Raw genomic sequence first — 11,297 nt, 5'->3', positions numbered from 1 at the left:
TGGGGACAAGAGCCTGGAGTGACAGGACACAGGGAATGGCTTCCCACTGCGAGAGGGTGGGGTTAGATGGGATATTGGGAGGAAATTCTTCCCTGTGAGGGTGGGGAGGCCCTGGCCAGAGAAGCTGTGGCCGTGTCCTCCCTGGAAGTGTCCAAACCCAAGCTGGATGAGCCTCTGAGCACCCCGGTCTACTGGAAGGTGTCCCTGCCCAGGGCACAGTGGAGCAACAAGATGATCCTAAAGGACTCCCTTCTAACCCAAATCGTTCCATGATTCTATGAAAATCAGTGTTGATCACAGCCTGGCTTACCACACAGCAGTTGTAAAAGCTTTTGCCTGGGATTGATTTTTGTCAGAAGTCACCAAAGCACCACCTCCTGAAGATGGGAGGCTGGGGAAGGGGGAGCATTCTCTGCAGGATGGGATATGAGCTCCTCCTTTACTCCCTGTGCTTCCTGCAATGCCCCATCAACATGCATTGCACTGTAAAGTCCTTGACTCCCTGCAAACTACACTTTGACACCTTGAGGGCATGGTGTGACTGTGAAGGAAAACACCATTACCTCTTTTTTCCCTGTTTCTTTCCCCTAAGATATGTCTGGCTCCCCATCAGCCACACAGGGACATGCACAGGTATCCAACCCTTCATCAAAGCAAAATACTCTTTGTGGTTTTTTTTGGCAGAAGGCCCCAAAATGGTCTAGTCCAGATATTTTTTTCACCCGTGGGAGAAACACAGAGGGACCCAGGCACCTCCCAGTAGCCCCAGTGCATGCACAGCTGGCCACCACCCATCTCCAGCCTCTGAGCCTTGGAGCAGAGCAGGTCAGATGGCCTTGGCCACCCAGCTGTCACAACAACCCAAGACACGCTCCAGTGTTTTTTCCTCTTTTGTTTTGCAAAGCAGCAGCAGGCAGCCGGCCCACCGGCGATGTGCAGAAATGGAAAGGCTTGAGAAGAGCATGTGGGTTTCTCTGCAGAGCTTTCCCCTCGGGATTTTCATGCACATTGACGTGCCAGGCTGGGAAAGCACCTGAGGAGATGGCACAGCCTATCCGAGTCAGTAACTCGGCAGCTCCGAGGGATCCGCCTGATATTTCTGACCTGCTGCCATCCATCATGTCAAAAACCCACTGCTGGAGAAGAGCCTGGCGTCACATCAGCACAAGGCACCGTGACAGCCCGGCAGGGGGACAAAGCGCCGGGCCAGAGCCACCACAGCCCCTCCAGACAGCCTTACCCAGCTCCAGAGACCCTCTGCAACTACAGGGGCTGGGGACGGGTTTGGGGACAGCCCTGTGCTGCTGCTGGGCGTCTTCTGTCCTGCAGAATGAATCTGTCAGCGTTTCATGGGACAGCTGCTGGTTTGGAGCCCATCCTGGGGGCTGAGCTCACTGCAGGGATTGGGGGTGGCTGAGTTCTAAGGGGAGCTGGCAAAGTGGGTGTTTCAACAGTGGAGTTGGGAACCAGTGGGTCAAAGTTATCCATATATGTGAGCCCTTGGAAAGGTGGTTTAGTGCAAAAGGTGCCCAGAGAAAGCAACGTGGGAGGTGGAGGTTAAAGGAATTCAGATGCAAAGAAAGGGACAAGTGGGAACAGCTTTAAGCTGAAAAGAGGGCAGGTTTATACGGGACATTTGGAAGAAATTCTTCCCTGTGAGGGTGGTGCGGCCCTGGCACAGGTTGCCCAGAGAAGCTGTTGCCCCTGGATCCCTGGAGGTGTCCAAGGCCAGGCTGGAGCAACCTGGCCTGATGGAAGGTGTCCCTGTCCATGGCACAGGGGTGGAACAAGACTGTCTATAACATCCCTTCCAAACCAAACCATTCCAGGACCCTTTGAAAAGGTTCTCCTTTCTGAGAAGACATCTGCCTCAGCATCCTGTCCAGAGCTGGGAAGCCCAGCCCTGAAGGCTGGGCATATTTGTGTGGCTATGTTCCAGTCACTGTGGTGGCAGGGCAGCCATTTCATCCCCATTTTTCCTCAGTGGTTGCAGAATTCCCAGAGCACGGACAATGTTGCCATCTCCTGGTGGCAACTGGTCCCCGTGAGTGGGACGAGGTGAGTGGCCCAGGCAGGAGCTCCTGGAACCTCCCTGCAAACCCTCCTGGCTTCATTCCCTTGCTGGAATGAAGCAGGGGAGGAAGAGAAGTGGGATGCTGGAGGACAGGGATGCCCTACTTGCAGCTGCAGCTCTATGCTCCATTCCTCCCCTCTCAAATTATCCCCCCCTAGTCCTGATCTTTGCTGGAAGGGGCATTGCTTTCTGTAGGATAGCCCTTGGGGAAGGGAACGAGCTGCTTGAGAGGTTGGCTTAGCCCACGAGCCACAGCTGTAGCCCTCAGCTCCCACCTTGGAAGCACCCATGGGAGCCCAAAACAAACCACCTGTCAATCTCCAGCGTACTTCCATCAGGGACTCCGAGAGCAACATCCTCCTGCTGGCAGGGTGGTGGCAGTGGAGCCCAAAGGAGGTTGGGGGGATGCTCACAGGGATCCCCAATCCCTGCAGGAACCGGTGAGCGATGAACAGGAGAGGAGCGAGCAGATTGTTTCTTTTTTTCTTTTTTTTTTTTTTAATTAGACTAGGAAATATAATTTATTGCATAAAAATTAATTTGTTACAATAGGAATGCTAAACTTTATTTACAGTTCTTTAGTTTACAGAATAAACAGATGCGGGTTTAGAGGACGCCACTGGGCCCATCCCCTGGACATATAAATATGGAAACACATTTTGGAGCAAGAGATGGACACTGCCAGCACGACACGGGCCACGGGGCTGCCTTTGCCAAAATGCCTGGCTGGAGAAACCCCTGGGCATGGAGGGAGATGTGGAGGGCTCCTGGGAGCTGGCACCCACGGGAGATGCAGGCAAACCCTGCATCCCACCTGCCCTGCTCCTGCTGCAGGTTCCCTGGTCAGGAAAACAGGGAGAATCTCCCCAAACGTGCACTTCAGCCAAGCCAGGTGCCTGCTGCCTGCCCAGAGGAAGGGGGAGATGAGCACGGACGGATGGGGATGGAGAGAGGCACCCGTGGGCAGGACGGAGGGATGGACGGACGGACAGACGCGCACCCCGGTGCGGTGATCCATAAACCAGGGAATGGGAACGAGAGAGATTCCGAGGTGACCTGAAAGAGCATCTCATGCCCCAGAGAGCACAGTGGAACTGAGAGAGGAGCCCTCGAAACCACGGGCAGCTGGATTGATCCATCGAGGCTTAATTGGTTTCCAAATTTGCTTATTGTTCCTTAGCTCAGAGGGTCTCAGAAATGGTCAAATGCAACCCAAAGGACGGGTAAGCCCCTTCCCACGTGACACAGATGCTCACTCAGCAGCAGTTTTGCCATCCAGCACAAGGGGAAAAGACCCCCTTCTCTCCCACAGCCTTGAGAACCCAGCAAGAAGTGAACCCCAGGGACCCCGAGACACAGCAGGGAGCAGCTCAGTGCTTTCCATCAGTGCCTCAGGAATCCTATCACATCCCAGCAATACTGAAAGCTCCTCCCGAGCTGCCCTGTGCAGGTGATGCTCTCCAGGCTCCCTGAGTGTGCTCCTGTGCCCAGCGCTTTGTGGGATGACACAGGCATTCCACAACACTGACCCAGGGCTCTGCAGCCCAGAGCAGGACATTGCTCCTAATACTTCCACTGACGGAGAATCCACAGCCTGGCCGTGTGACCTAGTCTAATCCTGAGCTTACCACCCCCTGCCTATCTTATTTTTTTTAAACAGACAAATATCTAAGATACAGCACTCAGTGAGTAACTATTTCTACCTGCAGGCAACCTAAATTTTTTACCTTCATCAAGACACCGTATCTGTGTGAGGAACCTTGTTCCTGCCTACCACTTGGTTACTTTCCCTTCACTCCACAGCTTCTCCATCATTATAAAAAGCCTGTTCCAGGGAAAAACAGGAGCTGCAGTGAGGGCTGGAAAGCCGAGCACTGCTCACAATGCCGTCCCTCATGTGAAAATGCCCAGCCCGGTTTGCAGCTTGGGAATACCAGAGCATCCCTCCCTGAATCCTGCTGAAATACTGCATCGAAATCTGGGCAGGAGTGCACAGACCTGAAGTGGAGGAGGTTTGAGGTGGCCACATCCCAGCCTGCAAGCCCCTACTCTCCCCTGACCCCTCCACATCCGCTCATCACCTCCCTCTGACACCCAAGCCCAGGTCTGGGGTGCTCACTGCAAAATCTGGCTGGGTTTACAACATCCGCCCCTTTAGCCTCGAGTCCAGAGGCTGGCGTGGGACTGAAATCTTTGGTTTGTACTGACGTTATGTGAATGAAGGCGTAGCCATCCTAAAAAGCTCCCCCAAACCATGCCAGGGAAGAATTCCTTAAAAATACCCACATCTGGATGCACTCTCCCCACCCTGAACCCTACACACAGGGCAGTGTCCCTCTTCCCTCCTTGCAGGTGGAGTGGGAACCGTCATTCCCGCTGCCAGGGAAAAGGGAGTTTGCAAGGACAAAAGCCCTGGGAAGGGTCTGAGCTGGCCCTGAACCAGAGGGGTGGAGAGGCACTTCACCCTCTGGACTCCTTGGGGGTCCCAGGACATGTAAACATGTTTTGCTCAACTTGGATCACACGCTTTTCCCTACAAAAGTGTGTCCATTGAAATCTCTCTCTCTGCCACCCTGACCACAGCGACGCTCTTGCTCTCACACACACACAAAAAAAGATTTATAAATCTGCCTTCTTTTTTTTCTTTCTTTTTTTTTTTTTTTTTTAAAAAGGACACATCCATAGATCTGGATAATAAATTATTTGCGTTTCCTAAGAAACTTTTTTTTTCCTTTTTTTCTTTCCTATTTGCCTCGTTAAGCTGCCTGAAGCCTTTGACAGAAGTTAAGCCTGGATTGCATTCGTCTCTTCAACACAGAAATGCTATTAAAGGAGGAGGAAGGGAACCCAAAAAAGAAGAAGGAAAAGGAAAGCCCCCATCCCAACTCGAGAAGCCCTAATTCCTCCCCGTGCCATGAGGAGGAGGAATGCTGTGTAACACTTGAATTGCTTGTAAACGCTGAGGATGGGTCTCTAAGGCTGACAGTGATGCGGGAGAAGTGCTGGCCTCGGCCTCTCCCCGCTCAGGACGGATGTGCCTCCCCCTGCCATCGGGGGAGGACCCTTCCTCACCCCCTGTATCATCCTACCAGCCCCCCGGGCATGGGGAGCACCATCAGCAGTCCCCCTCCGTGGCCATGACCACCAGCATCTCGCTCTTGCCCATCTCCTCTAAGGCACTGGCCAGGGTGTTGAGATCGCCGTCGTCCTGGTGCTCGGCTTCCCACAAGTCCAGGAGCACCCCGGTGGGGCTGGCTTTGGTGGCAAAGTAGTTCAGATACCTGAAAAGGGAGAAGCAGAAGGGGGTTGGGCTGCTGTGGTGCCCTTTGGAGAGGGCAGGAGGGAGGATGCTGGAGCAGCAAACCTGTTTGGAGCAGGTTTCTCATTTGATGGGAATGCCGTAACAGAAATGCCAAAGCCCTCGAGAGACTGTCTGCAATTTTTAGACAGAGCTGGTATTCATGCAAAAGCAATGTAAGCTTTGCTTTGCTGAAATTACCCTTTCTCCCCTTGGTAATGGGGTGAAGCCAGGTGGGAATGGCACAGCCTTTGTCCCAGATAAGTAAGGGCTATTCAAAGCGACAGGAGATGCAGAACTGTGGCACGGATGGATGCCAGAATTGTTTAGATTGGAAGGGACCTTCAGGATCCTCTAGTTCCATTGGCAGGGACACCTTCCACTGTCCCAGGCTGCTCCAAGCCCCGTCCATCCTGGCCTTGAACACTTCCAGGGATCTGCCACAACTTCTCTGGGCACCCTGTGCCAGGGTCTCACCAACCCCAGGGGAAGAATTTCTTCCCCGTATCTCATCTAAACCTCTCCTCTTTTAGTTTAAAACCATATCCAAGGATAGAGATGGATATAACTATGCAGAGCTACATCCCCATTTATGGATAGACCTGTACAGCTGGACACAACCCCACTGGATGTCGACAGCTGACAGGGAGCACAAGTGAAGCCTCCCTGGCCAGGGCACAGCAAGAGAAAGCAAAGCCTGGGGAGACTCACCGGTCCATGGAAAGCTTCTGGGCGAGAAGCCTCCAGTCATTCCCCCTGGAGTTGGGAGCATCCAGGCTGTTGCAGATCTTCTGCCGGATGGAGAGGGGGATTTTGAAGGCATAGGGTCCCACCTGGGTGGTGGTGGTGGTGCTGGCACTGCTGTGGTGGGAGCGGAGGGTGTCGGAGGAGCTGCCGTGCTGGAAGGGGAAGGACAGGGTGAGACATTGCTGATGAGGCCTTACGTTTTAGCTTTTGTATTTTCCATATTCTGTACTGCATTAGTATGTAACTCTGAACTTCACATAAAATGTTAGCAAGTTCTCTTCACAGTTTAGTCAGACAAAACAATCCTTTTCCAGCCTGAGAACCAAGGACACCGCTGCAGCTTCAGGCTCAAAAAGTGTAAACAACAGCAAGTTGAGGAGAGCAACCTGGGAGGATGGGACTTCACTAACTGTAATTAACCCCCATATATAAATAGACCAAAACTTATAAAGGGTGAAAACTCGTGACCCACCATCCATCTAGGGTAGCCTTGGCTGGGCCCTTGTACTGCCCAAGGTGCATCCTTTGAAGGCCTTTTAAATAAATACCTACTTTATTCCTGTCTGGCCTCTGTCCTAGGCAGCCCCTCCAGGCACCCCTGCAATGTCTGAGCGTGTCCCCTGCTGCCCCCCGCCTCCCCCCGCTCACCTCTCCCAGTGTGACGTGGAGCTGGAAGATCTGCCCTTCCCCTTCCACCTGCCGGACGCAGATCTTGCAGCTGAGCTCGGTGGAGGCCTGGCTGTACCTCTCCAGCGTGAAGGTGCAGTGCAGCGCTCGCTGGCTGCCGCTCCAGATGTGGTAGAAGGGGATTTCCTGTGGGCCACCAAAGCACAGGCTCAGCGAGGGCTCCAGCAGCTGCCGTGGGGATCCTGCCTCCTCCAGCCACCCCACCAGGGATGAGATGGGACAGCAGGACCTCACAGAGAGCACCCCACCAGAAAGACCAGAACACTGGTCCCCTTCCTCCTCTTCCTTTTGGGAGAAAACTCAGGAGACAGGCCCAGGACACTCCCAGCCCTGCGGTGCATGGCTGGAGATGGTGCTCCCAGTCTGGAAGCCCAGCTGCCCCCACGTCAGCCCCTCACCTGGTACTTGGCCAGCAGTTTGCTCCTCCACAGCGCGTGGGGGATGTCGTGGATGGAGAGGCGCAGGTTGTGGTAGCTGTCCTTGAAGGGCAGGGGCTTGGGCTCCTCCAGCAGGTACCCTCCCAGTGTCCTCTCCAGCTCCAGCACCTCCTGTGGGCAGCAGGACAGGTAGGATGAGACCCAGGAGAAGGGCAGGGCTGCCCTCCATGCCCAAAGCCAGGATGGAGAGGGGAGAGGAAGAGCCAGCAGCAGCTTCAAGCCCATGGAGAACAGCTTTTGCCGCCCCAACAGAACTTGCCCACTCATCTCATACATCAGCCCCACCTAAAACTTGAATTCCCCAATGTGAGCATGCGTAAATGCCTCTGTACTCCTTGGAGAATAAAAGCTCCAACACAGGGGTCAGGCATTCCCTTGAGGGGTGCCACTCTATCTGCTTTTAACAGCATCTCCTCATCACACCAGCAGGTTTTAGCAGAAAAAGGCAAGCCAGGAGCCAGAGCCGTGCCTACATCTCCACCTAGAGGCACCACATCAATCCCAACCCCAGGATCCACTGGACAAATCACAGGGAATCAAACAGCCACAGCACTGGTGGGTCCAGGTAGCCAAAGCATCCAAACTCCAGCTTCCTGTAATGCACTGAATTTTATCCATGGCACAAAACCCTTCCACAGCAGGGAGAGACATGGATCCACACAGGAATAACAGGATCTATAAAAAACCTGCCCATCAGCAGCCAAACGTCTCATGCAACGTCTGCAGGAGGGGCCCCAGCAGAGGAGCTGCACAACACCCTCCCTGTTTCCTTTGCAGAGGACAAGGAAGGACAGGCAAAGCAGTAAACACCTCATTATTTCACTGTGGTCACTTTGCAGGCAGTTGCATCAGGTTTTCTGCTCCCCAGGGCCAGGCCATCCTGAGAGGCACCAGGCAGCATTCTGCTGCCAGCACAAACAGCTTTGGGAAGGGGATATTTACCTTCAGAGCATCTGGCGTATCCTCCAAGCAGTAGACCTTGAGGCTGTACTCCAGGGAGGTGCAGACGGTGGGGGCGAAGATGGCCAGCTGGAGCCTCTTGATGGCTGACCTGGAGTAGGACTCCCCCACAAAGACGTAGGTGCCAAGCTGGTCCAGCAAAACGTGGCAGGACTTGGCTTCCAGCTGGCAGTAGCAGGGAGTGTTGATGGTCTCCTCATCCAGGGTCACAACTTCCTACAGAGACATCAAGACTGAGGGTCAGCTCGTCATCCAAGGGGTTGTGCCCCTGAGGAAAGAAACTCTATTTCATAGACTCCTGCAATGGTTTGGGTTGGAGGGGACCTTAAAGATAATCTTGCCATGGGCAAGGACACCTCCACTAGCCCAGGTTGTTCCAAGCCCCGTCCAGCCTGGCCTGGAACGCTCCCAGGGATGGGGCATCCATCTGGGCAACCTGTTGCTGTGGGAGCTCATTTGCTTCAGCCCAGCATCTCCCTCTCAGAGTCCATCCTGCTGTGTGCAGGAAATTTGGGAAGGAAGCAGCACACACCTCCTGCATCCAGGCTTCAAAGCTGGCATTGCTGCTATCAGGGAGTGAACTGACAGTGCCTGCAGGTGATGTAAAAGCTGTCAGTGTGGGCATCTGCGGGCTGCAGGGCCAGGGTTCCCCCGTGTTTTGGGTTATGTAGCCAAAAAAAGATGTGCATTCTATTTCATCTCTTTAAAGCAGTTGGAGAGTTGTTTCTCTTTATCTCTTGTAACTCCAGGGGGGAGGAGGGTGGATGCCTTCTGATAACAGACCAGCTGTTAAACCAGGTGGGGCAGTGTTTCTTATCTCTGTCACCACTGCCCACCCTCGGGGATATCTTCTGTTCATGGGCCATTGAGGCTCACCAGTGACTGACACATTCCATCATCCATTGGGAGATGCTGCACCCAGTGGGGAGGAGCCAACCATTCCTAGCAAGATAAAAACTGAGAGGGAGGACCACCAGCACAGCCTGTTTGCCACTGGATTCCCTGAGGAAGAACAGACTCATCTCACCACCACTGGACCCTTCTACAGGATCATCTCTACTCCAACAGAACCACACCTCTTTCACCAGGAGGATTTATTTGGACTGCTTCCAACACCCTGAACAGGGTGTCAGGTCATATCTCTGACTCTGTCAGGGTTTCTAGGAGTTTTGTTTGTTTGTTTTTGTACTACTATACTTGTATTTTTAATATTCCCAGTAAACAGCTGTTATTTCATTTCCCAAAACTTTGCCTGAAAGCCCTTAACTGCAAAATTACAATAATTTGGAGGGAGGGGAGTTTAAATTCTCCATTCCAAGGGAAACTCCAGTTTTCCCTGGCAGACACCTGTCGTCTCAAACCAAGACACCCCCTTACCTCCCAGCTTCCCTGGTGGGACTGTGTTTTCAGCTGGTAGATCCAGTCCGAGGAGCTGACGTCGGCGCAGTGGGGAATGGTCAGGACGACGGGGCGGCACAGGAGCAGGCCCGTGGGGCCACAGGTCACCGCCGGGCTCAGCACCGTCTGTGTGCCCTCAGAGGGCAGCCTGGGGAGGGACAGGGGACACTGGTTGGACAGGGACACTCCGTGGGGGCCAGCGAGGAGTGGGGGGCCAGCGGGGTGACTTACAGGGCGGTCTCAGCCTTGTTGAGGACCAGGTACATCTCGTAGAACTTCCCCTGGGGGATGGCCCCGTGGGGCACCAGCAGGCTCACCCCTGGAAGGGCACACACAGGCGTCAGTCACAGGCAGAGGGGGGAAATGAGGCAGAAACCACCCTCCACCCCAGCCAGAGAGCACAAGGAGAGCAGGGAGCCAGGGCAGCCCAGAGAGGAACAGCTCCAGATCACAGAAATATGGAATGCTTTGGGTGGGAAGGGACCTTAAAGATCACCCAGTTCCAGCCCCCCTGCCTTGGCCAGGGACACCTGTCTTTGCAGGACACAAAAAAAAGATGAGAGACTCCAAATATTTCAGAAGGCAAAAAGCGTAGAAAACCTTTATTGTCTAATTCTTACTACTTTTTATAAGGTGTTCCAATACAGACTTAACATGATTGGTGAATAGGAACGACACCTCTCTAATCCCATTGGTTAAACTAGGGAAACAGCTAAAACAGTTTCTTTGAGAACTAGAAAGGCAAAACACCACCTGGAGAAAGACTGTTTTGAGAAAGGATAATTGTTTGCTAAGATTGTTTTGAGAAGAAGCTTTCTTGAGAAATTTTCCCTTGAGGAAAAAATTTAGCAGCTGCTAGCAGGCTAAAATCTTTCAGACTCAGAAATATCAGGCCCACAGACATCTTCCACTATGCCAGGCTGCTCCAAGCCTTGTCCATCTTGGCCTTGAACACTTCTGGGGATGGGGCAGCCACAGCTTCTCTGGGATGTCCCATAGCTGCACTGCTTGCAAGGACGAGCCAGGCCAATGCTTTTTCTTCACTAGGAAGGAAAATCCTCATCTTTGGGGATTTTTGCAAGGCGCAGGCTCAGGATCAATGGCAGGAAAAGAGCAAGGCAAGCCCAAGGCAGCTGTAACCGCCAGCCTAAGATGTCAGGCTTGGGAATGGCCTTCTGCCTTCCTTCCCTGAGCCAGGTTTGGGATAGCAAAGGGCTGCTCACGCAGGGACAAGAGCAACCCCTCGATGGTTCAGCAGCCACACAAGCCCAGCCTGCAGCTTACCTGTGCCCGGCACGGTGAGCCTTCCCCCCAGGTAGCCGAACGTGCCGCTGGCGCTGTAGCCGTGCTCCCGGGGCAGGCTGAGGAGGTGCTGGGAGCCCAGCCCTTTGCTCCTCACGCTGGCAAAGTGGCCGTCCCTGGCCGTGTCCCCCGGGTAGGTGCCTGCGGCAGGGACCCCCCCCAGCAGGTCCGTGGCGTCGTGCAGCCCCGGCGAGGAGGAGGCAGTGGAGGAGTTGTACACCTTGATCTTGAGGCTGGGCAGGGGGTCCAGCAGCGGGGAGTTGGTCATGGGGATCTTGTCGGAGGAGTCCTGCAGGGCGTACATGGGGCCGCGGTACACGCCCGCGCTGGCCGTCAGGTCCGGCTGCATCGACGGGTGCAGCAGCTGGGGGTTGTCTGCGGGACCAGGAGACAC

At 54.1% G+C, this 11,297-nt stretch overlaps 1 protein-coding gene across 2 annotated transcripts in view; it reads right to left on the bottom strand.

The window, feature by feature from the left end:
* Positions 1-2,552: 2,552 nt before the first annotated feature.
* The window catches only part of UNC5B (unc-5 netrin receptor B), a 55,856-nt gene continuing 47,111 nt past the window's right edge, over positions 2,553-11,297 (bottom strand). For both annotated transcript variants that reach the window (XM_063406295.1, XM_063406296.1), the window contains 8 exons: positions 10,886-11,278; positions 9,833-9,920; positions 9,581-9,749; positions 8,186-8,419; positions 7,205-7,354; positions 6,768-6,932; positions 6,084-6,271; positions 2,553-5,355 (listed from right to left, as the gene is read on the bottom strand). In XM_063406295.1, coding sequence (XP_063262365.1) covers positions 5,190-5,355; positions 6,084-6,271; positions 6,768-6,932; positions 7,205-7,354; positions 8,186-8,419; positions 9,581-9,749; positions 9,833-9,920; positions 10,886-11,278 — 1,553 coding nt within the window. In that variant the 3' untranslated portion in view covers positions 2,553-5,189. The remainder of the gene's footprint in view (positions 5,356-6,083; positions 6,272-6,767; positions 6,933-7,204; positions 7,355-8,185; positions 8,420-9,580; positions 9,750-9,832; positions 9,921-10,885; positions 11,279-11,297) is intronic.

Source organism: Prinia subflava, chromosome 9, assembly GCF_021018805.1.
Source record: "Prinia subflava isolate CZ2003 ecotype Zambia chromosome 9, Cam_Psub_1.2, whole genome shotgun sequence".
NCBI lineage: Eukaryota > Metazoa > Chordata > Aves > Passeriformes > Cisticolidae > Prinia > Prinia subflava.
Note: the sequence above shows the minus strand (reverse complement) of the source record. Positions and strands in the feature narration are given on the sequence as shown.